Source organism: Mandrillus leucophaeus, unplaced genomic scaffold, assembly GCF_000951045.1.
Source record: "Mandrillus leucophaeus isolate KB7577 unplaced genomic scaffold, Mleu.le_1.0 Scaffold141, whole genome shotgun sequence".
Taxonomy (NCBI): Eukaryota; Metazoa; Chordata; class Mammalia; order Primates; family Cercopithecidae; genus Mandrillus; species Mandrillus leucophaeus.
The window spans coordinates 2,339,391-2,355,129 of record NW_012101377.1 but is presented as its reverse complement, the minus strand read 5'-3'; the positions used below and the strand labels follow the sequence as shown (position 1 = coordinate 2,355,129).

The window sequence follows — 15,739 nt, the reverse complement described above, 5'->3', positions numbered from 1 at the left end:
CCAGGATGGTCTCGATCTCCTGACCTCGTGATCCACCCGTCTCGGCCTCCCAAAGTGCTGGGATTACAGGCTTGAGCCACCGCGCCCGGCCGACTTATGTCTTTTAAAAGATTATTTTCAGGCAAATGAAGACTAGACTTAAGGAAGGCAAGAGTGGATGCAGAAATATTTGTTAAGAGGCTCTTTTTTTTTTTTTTTGAGATGGAGTCTCGCTCTGTCACCCGGGCTGGAGTGCAGTGGCTGGATTTCAGCTTTTATGCCATTCTCCTGCCTCACCCTCCCGAGTAGCTGGGACTACAGGTGCCAGCCACCTCGCCTGGCTAGTTTTTTTGTATTTTTTAGTAGAGACGGGGTTTCACCGGGTTAGCCAGGATGGTCTCGATTTCTTGACCTCGTGATCCACCCATCTCGGCCTCCCAAAGTGCTGGGATTACAGGCTTGAGTCACCGCGCCCGGCCAAGAGGCTCTTGTAATTAACCATGAGATTGATTATGGTAGCTTGTATCTACATAGTAACAGTGGAGGTGGTGAGAAGTCACTAGATTGTGGTTTTGTTTGAAAGGCAGAGTCAACTGGATTTGCTGATAGGATTAGTTTGGGATATGAAAGAGAGAAAGCAAGGATGACTCCTAGGTTTTTGGCTTGAGCAACTGGAATAATGAGGTTTCCATTTACAAATGCGGGAAAGTTTGCAGGAAGATGAGGTGGATAAATCAGGAGTTTGTTTTGGGACATGTTAAATATAATACACCTATTACACATCCAAATAGACAAAATGAGCCTGATGTTCAGAGAAAATGCATCGGTTGGAGAGAAAATTTGAGAGCTATCAGCATATACGTGGCATTTAAAAGTATGAGATTTATAAGATGGCTCACTCTTGTAATCTCAGCACTTTGGGAGGCCAAGGTGGGCAGATCACTAGAGACCAGGAGTTCAAGACCAGCCTGGGCAACATAGTGAGGCATTGCTAAAGAAAAATTAAAAGTAAGGCAACACAGGGAGACTTCATCTCTATTTAAGAAAATGATAATAATAGCTGGGCTTGATGGTGCATGCCTGTAGTCCCAGCTACTCAGGAGACTGAGGCAGGAGGATTGCTTGAGTCCAGGAAGTCAAGGCTGCAGTGAGCCATGATCGTGCCACTTCACTCCAGCCTGGGCAACTGACATGGTTTAGCTCTGTGTTCCCACCCAAATCTCATCTTGTAGCTCCCATAATTCCCACGTGTTACGGAAGGGACCCAGTGAGAGATGATTGAATCATGGTACGGGCGGGTCTTTCCCATACTGTTCTTGTAATAGTGAATGGTTCTCACGAGATCTGATGGTTTTAAAATCAGGAGTTTCCCTGCACAAGTTCTCTTCTCTTGTCTGCCACTATGTGAGACATGCCTTTTACCTTCCTCCATGATTGTGAGGTCTCCCTGGCCACGTGGAACCACGAGTCCAGGAAAACTTTTGTAAATTGCCCAGTCTCAGGTACATCTTTATCAGCAGTGTGAAAACGGACTAATATGGCAACAGAGTAAGATCCTGTCTTAAAAATAAAATAAAATGGGCCAGGCACAGTGGCTCTTGCACTCCACTGTACTCCTAGCACTGTGGGAGGCTGAGGGAGGTGGATCACCTGAGGCCAGGAGTTCAAGACCAGCCTGGCCAACATGGTGAAACCCTGTCTCTACTAAAAATACAAAATTAGCCGGGCGTGGTGGTGGGCACCTGTAATCCCAGCTACTTGGGAGGCTGAGGCAGGAGAATCGCTTGAACCCAGGAGGCAGAGGTTGCAGTGAGCCAAGATTGTGCCACTGCAGTCCAGCCTGGGCAATAGAGTGAGACTCCATCTCAACAAAAATAAATAAATAAAATAATGAGACTTTATGAGAACATCTGGGGAATGACTATAAACATCAAAAAGGAGGACACCAAGGGCTGAGCCCTCTCCCAGGGAATGTCCCATTCCAGCAACAAGAAGGTGGTGAGAAAACAGCAAAGAATACTGAGGAGATGCCAATGAACGGGGAAGAAAGTCAAGAGGGAATGATGTCCTGGAAGCCAAATGAAGAAAGTGGTCAACTGTGTCAAATCAGATGTTGATGTAAAACAAGAACTGAAAATTGGCCACTCCTCTTGGTGACCTTAAGAAAGTTATGTCAAGCTGGGCGCAGTGCTTCATGCCTATAATCCCAGCACTTTGGGAGGCCGAGGTGGGCATACCACCTGAAGTCAGGAGTTCAAGACTAGCCAGCCAACATGGTGAAACCCCATCTCTACTAAAAATACAAGAATTAGTCGGGCGTGGTGGTGGGCCCCTGTAATCCCAGCTACTTGGGAGGCTGAGGCAGGAGAATCGCTTGAACCCGGGAGGCAGAGGTTGCAGTGAGCTGAGATCACACCACTGCACTCCAGCCCCGGTGACAGAGCAAGACTCTGACTGAAAATAAAGTAAAATAAAATGAAACGAAATAAAATAAAATAAAATAGATATGTCTGTCTTCCACAGGGAGGACGTGGGATGGCGGTGGAGCTGGCTGAAGCAGAGCTACCAAATAAATAAATATAAAATAAATAAAATAAACAAATAAATAAAAGAAAGTTATCTCAAAGGATTGTCTGAGAGGCAAAATCCTAACTGCAGTGAGTCCAAGAAAGAATGGGAAGAGAGGGGAGTTGGAGACTATGAGTACGCAACGCTTTTGCTGTAAAGGGGAGTAGGGAAACCGTGAGGGATCTAGAGAGGGCTGATTTTTGTTTGCCTTTGAGATGGGAGAAACAGCAGTACGGATGATGACAAGGATAATGCAGTCACCAGAGGGAAATGAGATGAAGGGGGCATTACTAGATCTATGTCCTTAAGCAAACAAGAGGCGACGGGATCTACCGCACATGTGGAGGGGTTGACCTTAGCTAAGGTCCAAAGTATGTGGGCTGTGGAATCTCCCTTCCAAACGCAGTGGAAATCAATGCAGGCTGTCTCTGGATTTCTCCAGACCACCTCCAACTGGCATTGTTCTGAGCCGGGCCACCGAAAGTTGAGATTACGGAATGTGTGTCTGTCTCCCATTAACCCGGGAGCCCTCCAAAGGTTGCATCTAAGTCGCCTCTGAATTCTTCACATTCCTCCAAACTCTGGGCCAGAGCCCCGCAGTATGGGCTTATTGAATTAGCCTGAAGAGACACAAAGCAGCCTCGACGCAGCTGGTTTCACAAAGGGGGGCGGTGCTAACCCTGCGCTCTGGGATCCTGACGTTTGAGCTATCTCTCCTCCTCCCCTCTGCTCCCAGCTCTCCGCCGTCCAGCTGGTCGGCTGATCATCGTCCGTAGAGGCCACCGTACCGGACGTTTGCGGACGGCGACAGAGTCAAGTTTGGTGGAGGTGGAGCCTGAGGACAGGACTGAATGACGATTGAGATGACTGAGAGTTCAGGGGCGGAGTTTGAGGGAGAACTCGGGACAGAGACTGGACAGAGACTGGAGACTTAAGGGAGGCGGGACCTAATGATGGAGCAGGGAAGGGATTGGGCTGAGGGCGGTGCCGGCGCGAGGATTGGGCCGAGCGCTTCGGGGCGGTCCTTGAGGGGGCGGTGCCGTGTCGGAAGTCAAAGGTCAGTAAATAGTGGTGATGTCATGCAGGCAAGATGGCGGAAGGGTGAGCCCGTCGTTTTGCTCCTAGGCGTTGGGGCCTGAATTCTCCCAGGGTTGGGGTGCTGGGCAAGAGTCCGGGTGGGGGACATGAGATCAGCGCGGGCGTGGACTGATCTGAAAGGGCACAGTGGAGTCGCACTGTGAGGGGGTGGGGAAGCGGTCTGCGAAGCCTCGGCCCGCGGGGTACATCTGAGGGGGAAACAGCCCGGATCCTTGGGCGGGCAGGAATCGCACCGCGGTACTGCCAGATGTGTCTCTCTTCCACAGGGAGGACGTGGGATGGTGGCGGAGCTGGCTGCAGCAGAGCTACCAAGCAGTCAAAGAGAAGGTAAGCCGGGCCCGTGCCCTTCTTCCCTCACCAGGGCCCTGCGCCGCCTCAGTGCAACCTGGTCCAACCAGCCCCGCCCAACTTTTGGGGGCGCTAAGTCTTAAGGATGAGGCCGACCCGGGCCTTTCTTTTAGCCTCTACCGGACCACGGCAAGACAGACCTCAATGCAAACCAGTGTGATACTAGCCACAGTGAAATAAAGATGGTTTTAAAGGCTGGAGTTAACGAACGTTTTGTAGGAATCCATAGGAAGGAGCAATTTATTTCAGTTCAGGAAATTCAGTTTCTTCGTGAAAGAGAGAACATTTGATATAGGTCTTGAAGGAAAAGATTCTAGCAATAAAAAAAACTTACTCGTATACTCATTCAAGTATTAGAGTATATGCGACAACCAGCGCTCTAATAGGTCTTGAGGATACAGACTTCAGCCAGACACATGTAATCCTGGGCCTTGCAAAGCTCACAGTCTAGTGGGGAGACAGCCATTAACCGAGTAGCCAAACAGTTTTTTAGTTACCGTTGTGGTAAGTTCTGTGAAAGGAAAGTACTGGGGCTCCTTGGCTATTCTCGGTAGTCAGTAACTCACCAGGGAAGGCCTTTTGGAGAAGGAACCTTATCAAGGCCAACCCTGCCTAGACAGGATGAAAAGCAAGAACCCAAGCCAGAGATGAGCATGAGCCATACACACTGGTACCTGATGAGTTCTAAGTAAGGGCTATGCAACGGGCGATAGAGAGAGAGATTAGTCACCAGAGAGTGGAAGGCCTTCTTGCTGAACAATCTCTGTGGGATGAGTGATATTTGGCTGTGCCAGTGGGTAATCTGCCAATGTGTATTCCTGTTTCATTTCATGCTTATTTGTCAAAATCAGTCCAACTGAATTGTGGGAAAAGTTGATTACTGTTTACCTTAAGCAATTGGGGTAAGTCCTGCCTCAGGGCCAACTCCAGGAAGCTTCTGATCACCTAAATAAGTCCCCTACTCTGGGAGTATTTTTGTTTTGTTTTGAGACAGAGTCTTACTCTGTCGCCTAGGCTGGAGTGCACAGGTACGGTCTCAGCTCGCTGCAACCTCTGTCTCCCAGGTTCAAGCGATTCTTGTGCCTCAGCCTCCCAAATAGCTGGGATCAGAGGCGTGTGCCACTACTCCTGGCTAATTTTTGTATTTTTAGTAGAGACAGGGTTTCACCATGTTGGCCAGGCTGGTCTGGAACTCCTCACCTCAGGTGATCCACCCACCTCAGCCTCCCACAGTGCTGGGATTACAGGCGTGAGCCACCACACCCAGACATCTGGGAGCGTTTTTGTTCCTCCCCTATCCTGGGTACTCCTGGACAGCCTCTCAGCAATAGCCCAGGAAATCTGAGAATGCCCTGAGCTGTTTATTTTGTTGATGAGAACTAAGAGAGAGGACTGCACCCTAACATTTGATAGAAAAGACCAGAAAGTAGCATGTTTCCTGTTGGGTAATTTCCTGACAGGAAAGTCTGACATTCATTCAGCAGATGTTGCATGAGGGCCTCTTGTGTTTCTCTCAAGGTTGGTCTTATCACAACTTGTGAAAGATAGATAGTTGGCCAACCTTCCGTCTTCATTCTTTGAATTCCCAGTTAAAAGCTGGGGTGGGGGTGGAGGTGGGAGTCTTTTTGGAAAGAAAAGACTTAATTTCCCTTTTTTTTACTTTCTTACTTTTATATGTACTTGGGCAAGTGTTGTTTGTTTTTTGTTTGTTTGTTTGCTTTTGAGTCTGGGTCTGTTACCCAGGCTGGAGTGCAGTGGTTCAATCTCGGCTCTGCAACTTCTGCCTCCCAAGTTCAAGTGATTCTCCTGCCTCGGCCTCTTGAGTAGCTGGGATTATAGGCGTGCGCCACCATGCCCAGCTAATTTTTGTATTTTCAGTAGAGACAGGGTTTCACCACGTTGGCCAGGCTGGTCTCCAGCTCCTGACCTCAGGTGATCCGCCTGCCTCGGCCTCCCAAAGTGCTAGGATTACAGGCGTGAGCCACCACACCTGGCCTCTTGGGGAAGTTTTTAACCTCTCTAGGCCTCAGTTCCTCATCTATATAATGGGAATACTAACAATACCTACCTGATGAGATTGTGGTGATGGTTAAATGTAAAACCTAAAAACAGTACCTAGCATATAGTAAGTGCCATATAAGTGTTAGCTATTATTAGGTGCCAGGCTGATGGGAAAACCTCTTAGATACCACCCCCAGTTCGTTTTTCCTTCCATTTTTTTTCTTGGTCTTTTGGTGCTTTCCTGTATTTATGTCCCATTCTGGCTCCATTTGGACCACTCACTTCTCAACACTCCTTAGAATACATTGCCCTGAAGACTACAGCTATGAGATGGTGCTGTCATCTGCTTTCCTCTGCTCCTTACCTCCTCCTGTCCTGTCTTCCTGTGTGTTGTCAAGAGCAATATGACTGACACAAATACTTGTGCATACACGTTGATAGAGAAAGACACATCGTTGCTCTGCATACTTACCAGAAAGAAAAAAATTAAAAAGAGAAAGGCACCAAATGCTTTTTGGTTCCATCACGGATTTGCCAACCTCATCTGGGCCCACATACTCTTCAGTCTCCAATTTGCTTTTCTTCCCCTTAACTTCAGAAACTTTCCCAAAACCTAACTCTTCCCTCGGGTCCCCTATTCAGCCACTTTATCCCTTTCACTTCCAGGAGACAACCTCATCTACTTTTTGAAACTTCAGGTCAACAAACAGGATCTTTAACTCCCTCCCACCCTCAGAGCCACCACCTATAAGCTTATCTTTACTCACACTCAGCTTCACCAACCGCTTGCCAAATCCAGTGGGTGGTTTTCAGCCCTTATCTTCCTGGACCTCTCTGCTGCATTTGACACTAGTGATCACTCCCTCTCTTGAAACACTACTCTCTTGGATTTTGTGACATGATTCTTAAGTCTCCACATCTCGAGACGTTGCTTTTGTAACTGTTTCATGAGTTCCTCTTCCTCTGCTTGCCCCCTACAGGTGGTGTCTGGGGACACTTATCCTCAGCCCGTTGCTCTGTCCACTTTCCAAACTCTTCCTGGGTCACCTTCTCCACTTTTCTGTTAGGGCGACTCTTAGACCTTTTCCCTGAAGTTTAATGTTGTGTTTTGTTTTGTTTTGAGACGGGCCCTCGCTTTGTCACCCAAGCTGAAGTGCTGTGATGCAAACATGGTTCTCTGTAACCTCCACTTCCTGGATTCAAGCAATCCTCCCACCTCAGGCCCCCAGGTAGCTGGGACTATAGGCGTGTACCACCACGCCCAACTAATTTTTGTATTTTTTTGTAGAGATAAGATATCGCCATGTTACCCAGGCTGGTCTCAAACTCCTGGGCTCAAGCAATCTGCCCACCTTGGTCTCCCAAAGTGCTGGGACTATAGGCATGAGCCATCATGCCCGGCCAGCTTTAGTGTTTGAGGATGGCTATTGCTGGACAGCTATCCTAGACAGCCCACAGTCATCTCAAGTTCTGCGTGCCCAAAGTCATTGTTACCACCTTCTCTCTAGAACTGCTCCTCCTCCAGGATTTTCTCACTTCACTGGCAGTACTGCATCTACCCAGTCACCTATTTTAGCAGCCTGTGGCACTTCCATGATTCTTTTCTAGCCCTCAGTCAGTATACCTGTTCAGTCACCAAATCCACGTTCTTCTGCCTCCTATCTCTTGAACCAGTCTCATCCTCTCTGTCTTTACTAGCATTGTCCTTACTCATATTTTTCTATTTTCTTTCCTGGATTATTGCAGCAGCCTCCTGACTGGTCTTCCTTCCTCTTCTAATCTTCTCACCTCTGGACCTTTGCTCCATTCCAGTCACTGGAGTAATTTAGTGAAAAGGCAAATCTCATATCCCACCCACTTCAAACCTTTGGTGGCTCCTCATCATCCTAGGGCTGACCAGGCCCTCCCTGGTTGCCCTTGGCAACCTCTCCAGCTTTATCCCTCACCACTCTTGCTTCACATTTTATGTCCGTCAGGACTATAATGCTTGTAGATGTCAGTAAACCCCATGTCAACACTTCTTAGCTGACTCCTGTTCCTTTTTTTTTTTTTTTTTTTTTTTTGAGACAAGGTCTTACTCTGTTACCCAGGCTGGAGTGCAGTGGCGTGATCACAGCCCACCACTGCAGCCTCAACCACCTGGGCTCAGGTGATTCTCCCACCTCAGCCTCCTGGGTAGCTGGGACTACAGGCGCGTGCCACCACCCCTGGCTAATTTTTTGTATATATATATATTGTGGAGACGGTTTTACCGTGGTGCCCAAACTGGTCTCAAATTCCTGGGCTCAAGCAATCTTCCTGCCTCGTCTTCCCGAAGTGCTGGGGTTACAGGCATCAGCCACCACACCTGGCCCACATCAATACTTCTTAATCAACTCCTGTTCATTCTTTAAGAGCCCATTTCAGGCCTCCGGTCACCACATCTTCCCAACCTCCCCATAGTACAGCGGCTACTGCTCTGCCCTTGCACATCAGCACTATCGTGGGACTATTTTCCCCAGTATACTGTGACCTGCTTGAGGGCAACATCTGTTCATGTTTGTCTGCTCAGAGCTCACAATTAGTGGGAAGACAACCATTTAGTCACACAAGTGGTTACATAACTGAAATTTCAGTGGTCCTTGTAAATTTAACAAGCAAACTTTTTTGAGCACCTACTGTATGCTCTGTGTCAGATACTGGGGAGCCATCAGGGAACAAAACACGTAGGACCTGTATTCACAGAACTCACAGTTTATCCAGGAAGACAGACATTGAACAGGTCATCATAAGTCTAAAGTATGTTCTATGTTAAAGAAGAGATAAATTGGGAGGCCGAGATGGGCAAATCACAAGGTCTGGAGATCGAGACCATCCTGGCTAACATGGTGAAACCCCATCTCTACTAAAAATACAAAAAATTAGCCAGGCACATCAGCACTATTATGGGACCATTTTGAGTGCTCCTGTGGTTTATTCTTCTGGGAAGGGCCTGCCCACTTTTCATTAGCTTGGGAAGTTTCTGAATGGGACAGTCACATATCAGCTACAGGCTTCTCTGGGGGGTGGTAATCATGCCTCCCCGAGGTGGCAAGCGCCTGTAGTCCCAGCACTTGGGAGGCTGAGGCAGGAGAATGGCTTGAACCCAGGAGACGGAGGTTGCAGTGAGCTGAGATCGCACCACTGCACTCCAGCCTGGGTAACAGAGGGAAACTCCATCTCAAAAAAAAAAAAAAAAAGAAGAGATAAAGCAGGGAAAGCCAGCTGAGTCTGAAGAGGCAGCAGGGAAGCCCCTCTAGGGAAATGGAGCATAGACTTTAAGGATGAGCAGTAGTTTTCCAGATAAGAGGGTTCCTTCATTGTGTTTGCAGCTTGCTTGTTTTGAAGAGTTAGAACTCTGTATCAGGGAGAGGAAACAATGTGTTCAGATACCCTGAGGCAGGGCAGATGTTAGGGCGTTTTAGAAACTTGAGGAAGGCCAGCTGGAGCTCAGTGAAGGGCACAGTGGTAGGGGATACCAATCAGCCAGAGGCCAAGTTATATAGGCCTTGTAAGTAACCGTGGATTTTCAACTTGCTCTTATGATAGTGTGTAAACTTAAAGAGTGTAAAGCAGCAAGGTCTGCCCTAACAGACAAAGCACCCACTGGGTGTCATAAGGAGAATGAAGTAAAGGTAGCTGAGACAACCTGGGAGGAATCCAGATAAAAGAACAAGTTGGCCTGGACTAAGGTGGTGGCAGTGTGAGTAGAAAGAGTGAATCGGTAAATGACCCGGGGCACAATTTCATGGTGCCATGAAATATTTTTTTTAATTTTAATAAAAGTAAATAAGTAAATTACCCCCTCCACCCCCAATTAAGGAGTCCTGAATCAATATGGAGGCATGATTACCACCCCCAGAGAAGCCTGTAGCTGATATGTGAGACTGTCCCATTCAGAAACTTCCCAAGCTAATGAAAAGTGGGCAGGCCCTTCCCAGAACAACAACCACAGGAGCACTTAAAAACATGCTTTTAAAAATGCAGGTGATTATCCCCGTGTAAAATGACAGGGCTTGCAGGGGGAGTGGCCACTGAGATACTCCAGGAAGGCATCCTAGAGTTGGTGAGTGAAGCAAGACAGGGCAAGACCTAGAAGTGAGCTGAGGGCCTGCTTTGTCCAGTGAGGTCTGGGTGCAGACGGAGAAGCAGATTGGTTTAGCAGGAGGAAATATGAGTTCTGCCCGAAGGAGCTTTGTATATGAATAGAACCTTGGGATGGTAGAACCAAGAAGGCCTTCAAGATAATCTGATCCAGTTGTTATCTTGACCGCTTCCTCCTTTGTTGAATGTAAAAATCACATGCCTTTTTACTGATATTAAATTGTTAAGAATTACTCATAAAACAGCTTTCCAAGCTATTGCTGTTACTAATACAATTAGTAATTACTAATTCTTAAACCTGAAGGCAAATAACTTCACCTACTGCCTCCTATTTCAACTTAATTTCCCTGTAACAAAAAAAGTAAAAATAGAAACACTTTCCTTTGATAGAAAAATCACATGCCTTAGGCTGGGTGGCTCACGCCTATAATCCCAACACTGGCAGGCCAAGATGGGCAGATCACCTGAGGTTGGGAGTTCGAGACCAGCCTGACCAACATGGAGAAACCCCATCTCTACTAAAAATACAAAATTATCTGAGCGTGGTGGCGCTGCCTGTAATCTCAGCTACTCGGAGGCTGAGGCAGAAGAATTGCTTGAACCCGGGAGGTGGAGGTTGCGATGAGCCGAGATTGTGCCATTGGACTCCAGCCTGGGCAACAGGAGGGAAACTCCGTCTCAAGGGGGAAAAAAGAAGTCACGTACCTTTTTTTCATGTTATTTGAAACTTGATATGAATATCATGATTTAAAGCATATCAAAGCAATTAATCAAAGCCAGTATTGTTTTCAGACTGACTGTGTCCGGCTTTTCCAGTTTGTGCTTGAGAATCTCTGGTCTAGATCGCCTCCCTCATTTTATAGGAGAAAACTGAGGACTAGATGAGACTTACTCATGGCCACATAGCTTGTGAGTGCCTAGGCTGAGACTCAGTCTTGATGCTCAGAGTAGCAGGAAATTCTCCTGCACTCTCTGCTGTCAGGTAATCCCAGATCATGGAATTGGGACAAATGAGCTTTGTTTCTGAGCCCAAGCTCCCCTGCCGTTTGAGATTTCCATGTGTCTGTCTGGTACTGAAGAAGCACAGGGAACAGGAACAAGGGGTGGTGGGGCCAGCTGGCCCTGGCATCCCTCTCTGTCTTCCCACAGTCCTCTGAAGCCTTGGAGTTCATGAAGCGGGACCTGACAGAGTTTACCCAGGTGGTGCAACATGACACGGCCTGTACCATCGCAGCCACGGCCAGCGTGGTCAAGGAGAAGCTGGCTGTGAGTACCACCCAAACCCTCCCAAGTAACTGCCCCTCGCAACCTGCCCTGTCCTGGGTTCCCAACCGTTAAGTGATTATTTTTTTTTACCGTTAAGTGGTTATTTTTCCTCCCATTTTGAAAGAATTGTGTCTGGCAACCAAACAAGCTGCATATTTTAAGTAATAATTAGTTTTCCCACTTCTGTATTGTTTTAGCAAATGCTTTCCATTAGCAAAGTCATTCATGTTGACAATTTAGAAAATACAGGCAAGTAAAAGAGAAAGAATGAAGAAAGGAAGAAAGCGAGAGAAAGACCTAGAGACATCCATAACTCCATCCCCCAAAGATAACTACTGTTAATATTTTGGGGGTGTATCCCTGATGTACACTTCTTTTTCAAAACCGGGGTCAACTGAATACCATGTTTTGTAACCTTTTTTTTTTTTTTGAGACAGTGTCTCCATTTGGCGCCCAGGCTAGAGTGCAGTGGTGCCATCTCGGCTCACTGCAAGCTTTGCCTCCTGGGTTCACGCTATTCTCCTGCCTCAGCCTCCCAAGTAGCTGGGACTACAGGTGCCTGCCACAACGCCCGGCTAATTTTTTGTATTTTTTAGTAGAGACAGGGTTTCACCATGTTAGCCAGGATGGTCTCGATCTCCTGACCTCGTGATCTGCCTGCCTCGGCCTCCCAAAGTGCTGGGATTACAGGCATGAGCCACAGCACCCGGCCCCTGTTTTTTTTACTTAAATTGCAAACCTTGTTCTAGAGTGTAATAAGTGGCATGGTATTCCACTATGTGGATTTAACTAGTTGCTGCTTTCCTATTTCAGTTTTTTCCAGTATTGTACACAGAGCTACAGTAAACATTCTGCTAAACCTTTGCCCAGTGCCATAGTATTTGCTTTATAATATAATTGTGGAAGGTATCACAGAGTGGTTAGTTTAAGCCTTTTACTATACTCAAAACTGCCCTCCAGAAATGTTGTACCAACTTATTTTCTTACTGGTCCTGTTTTTTGTTGGTGGTTGCTGTTGTTTTGAGATGGGGTCTCACTCTGTCACCCAGGCTGGAGTGCAGTGGCATGATCTCAGCTCACTGCAACCTTTGCCTCCCCGGCTCAAGTGATCCTCCTACCTCAGCCTCCTGAATAGCTGGGACCACAGGTGCATGCCACCACACCCAGCTCATTTTTGTATTTTTTGTAGAGACAGGGTTTCACTCTGTTGCCCAGGCTGGTCTCAACCTCCTGAGCTTAAGCGATCCACCTGCTTTGGCCTCCTGAAGTGCTGGGATTACAGGTGTGAGGCACCGTGCCTGGCTTGTTTGTTGTTTTCTGGTTTTAGATTCAGGGGATACGTGCACAGGTTTGTTACATGGGAATATTGTGTATATACTGAAGTTTGGGCTTTTAATGAACCCATCACCACCTAGTACCCCGTAGAGAGTTTTTCAATCCTTGTCCCCCTCCCCCAATACTGGTTTTATTAATCAGAAATGTACAGTGGAAACCTCTTACAAGATGGAGGTTAGATTCTAAAGTCAGCGTGAGAAGGAAAAATTGTGGTCAAAGATATCCCTGCAAAGTTCTGAAGTTTCCAGTGAGGTAAAGCATACTGTTTTTTATATTACAATTTTCCCTTTAGCATTGGAACAAATTGCAGCTTCTTAATTTGATCACCAGCTGAATCAGTTATCTTGTAATTAATTACTCATGTTATGAAAAATGAGTTTTGGAATTTTTTAGTCAAGCTTATTTTGCTGAATCCTCTTGTAAAATACTGTCTCCATTCTAACCACAGCTACTGATGAGCATGAATGACAAGTTGTAACCCTGCTGAACTGCTATAAGTCTAGCCAATAGCAGAGATATCACTTGTTTATTTCATTCATTTATTCATTTTTTAAATTCAACAAATATTGTTACCTGTAACAATATGTGCCAGGCACTATGATAGGTTATAGGTTTAAAATGCTTCGGCAGCTTAATCAAGAGTAAGTATAATTTTCCACGAGGTTTTTAGACCCTGTTCTCAGCACCCTATCCCTGCCTGCTGGAAGGCATTCTGACCAGTGTGGTCTGTATAGTGACCCTCAATTAGTCCCAGGCAAGGCAAGGCTATCTGTTCTAATCCTGCCCATATGTTTCCAGCCTTTTGTACGAAGTATTCTACTTCCTGAGCAATAATGATGATGAAATTGCAATATTACAGTGCCGCAGTTTATTAAGCGTATGCTGTGTGCCAGGCATTGTCCATGCCCTATCTTTTAATCTTCATGGTAACCCTATGAAGGATGTATACTTGTCCCCATTTTACAATAAGGAAACTCAGATTCAGAAAGGGTTTTGGTCTCATGACCAACAAGTGGTAGAGCAAGGATTCAAACTAGCTTTGTCTAACTCCAAAGCTAGTACCCCTTCCACCACTCTACCCATAGGCCCTCTTCCCCACTGATATGTCTATGGTATGGACCTTCTCTGGCCAAGTTTTGACCAGCCTGACTGGCCTTGAAATTTTGATGAAACAGCCAATCAAAGATCTTTACTCTGATCTACACAGGCCTACCATGGCCCTGTTCTGCAGACCCACTTGGGGGATGGAGGACCCTTGCTTCCTCCTACTCCGTCTCCAGCCCCAAAGATGGGTGAAGAGTCGTGAGCACCTCCCTGGTCCCCCAACACACGATACACCTTTGCCCCAATGTTTTACCCCCATACCCCAGATTGCAGCCTGTTGCCGGGGCGCTTGCTTCCTCTGCCCATTCTCTATACAGACGGAAGGCTCCTCAGGAGCAACGGAGAAGATGAAGAAAGGGTTGTCTGACTTCCTAGGGGTGATCTCAGACACCTTTGCCCCCTCACCAGACAAAACCATCGACTGCGATGTCATCACCCTGATGGGCACACCATCTGGCACAGCTGAGCCCTATGATGGCACCAAGGTATTCACTGACAGTCTCCCCTACAGATGCCTAACATCTGTAACCTGGGCTTTAACTTACAACCTGTACTCACAAAAGCAACCCATGTTCAGGCCAAAAAATCAATATGGCTATATTATTAATAGTAAATCCAAAAATACCAGTAAGCAAGGACAAGTTAATTATTTTTAAACTCATAATTGCATCACCGAAAGAGAACCCCTGATTTCTTATTGGTATATAACCTCACATTTGTTTTTGTTTTTAAACATAGGTAAAGATAGTTTGGTTTTTCCTTTTGAACAAAAAAGACATTTTATACATGCGGTTTTGTAACCTGCTTTTAAAAAACCAACAAACGTAGCATCTTTCCTAATCACCTTTTTTTTGTTGTTGTTGTTGTTTTCTTTTTTTTGAGACAGAGTCTTGCTCTGTTGCCCAGGCTGGAGTGCAGTGGCCGGATCTCAGCTTTATGCCATTCTCCTGCCTCAGCCTCCTGAGTAGCTGGGACTACAGGCGCCTGCCACCTCGCCCGGCTAGTTTTTTGTATTTTTTAGTAGAGACGGGGTTTCACTCTGTTAGCCAAGATGGTCTCCATCTCCTGACCTCGTGATCCACCTGTCTCGGCCTCCCAAAGTGCTGGGATTACAGCTTTGAGCCACCGCGCCCGGCCCTGTTTGTTTTTTTAATGAGACAGGGTCTCACTCTGTCACCCAAGCTCTCTCTGGGGCTCAGTGGTGCAGTCACGGCTCATTGCAGCCTCGACTTTCCAGGCTCAAGCGTCCTTCCACGTCAGTCTCCTGAGTAGCTGGGACCACCGGCGTGAACCACCACATCCAACTAATTAAAAAAATTTTTTTTGGTAGAAACAGGGTCTCATTATGTTGCCCAGGCTGGTCTCAAATGCCTGGGCTCAAGTGACTCTCCCACCTTGGTCTCCCAAAGTGCTAGGATTACAGGCGTGAGCCACTGTGCCCAGCCAGCCATAATTTTTAATGTCTTTAAATTCTTGCAAGTGAATATAGCATTAATTATTCCATTATTTCATTCATGTTGCATATTTGGATTCCTTTCAGCTTTCAAGCATAATAAGGAACGCTGTGGAGAGCATTTTTAGAGGCATAATCTCCACATTTGGGTTATTTAGACTAATTTCTAGTAATATATGTATAGGTAAAGGGAGAGAGGTGTCTTCAGAGCACTTAAAGCAACAGCCACGGTAGTGTATTTTTGCTGCATTTTCGCATTTTCTTTTCTTCTTTTTTTTTTTTTTTTTTTTTTTGAGACGGTCTCACTCTGTCACTCAGGCTAGAGTGCAGTGGCATGATCCCAGCTCACTGCAGCTTCAACTTCCTGGGCTCAAGTGTTCCTCCCACCTTAACCTACCTAGTATCTGTAGTAGCAGGGACCACAGGCATGCACTACCACGCCTGGCTCTTTTTTTTTTTTTTTTT

The 15,739-nt window shown here is 46.6% G+C and overlaps 1 protein-coding gene across 6 annotated transcripts in view; it reads left to right on the top strand.

The window, feature by feature from the left end:
• The first annotated feature begins 3,590 nt into the window (after positions 1-3,590).
• The window catches only part of BSDC1 (BSD domain containing 1), a 38,411-nt gene continuing 26,262 nt past the window's right edge, over positions 3,591-15,739 (top strand). For 2 of the 6 annotated variants that reach the window (XR_001005378.1, XM_011974055.1), the window contains exons 1-4: positions 3,591-3,648; positions 3,912-3,972; positions 11,266-11,382; positions 14,139-14,306. Coding sequence is in view for 5 of the 6 variants with exons in the window: in XM_011974055.1 (XP_011829445.1) it covers positions 3,638-3,648; positions 3,912-3,972; positions 11,266-11,382; positions 14,139-14,306 (357 nt within the window). In the remaining variant the exon portion in view is untranslated. Of the gene's footprint in view, positions 3,649-3,911; positions 3,973-11,265; positions 11,383-14,087; positions 14,307-15,739 lie in introns of all 6 variants that reach the window. The other 4 variants (XM_011974054.1, XM_011974053.1, XM_011974056.1 and 1 more) reach the window with 3 other exon arrangements.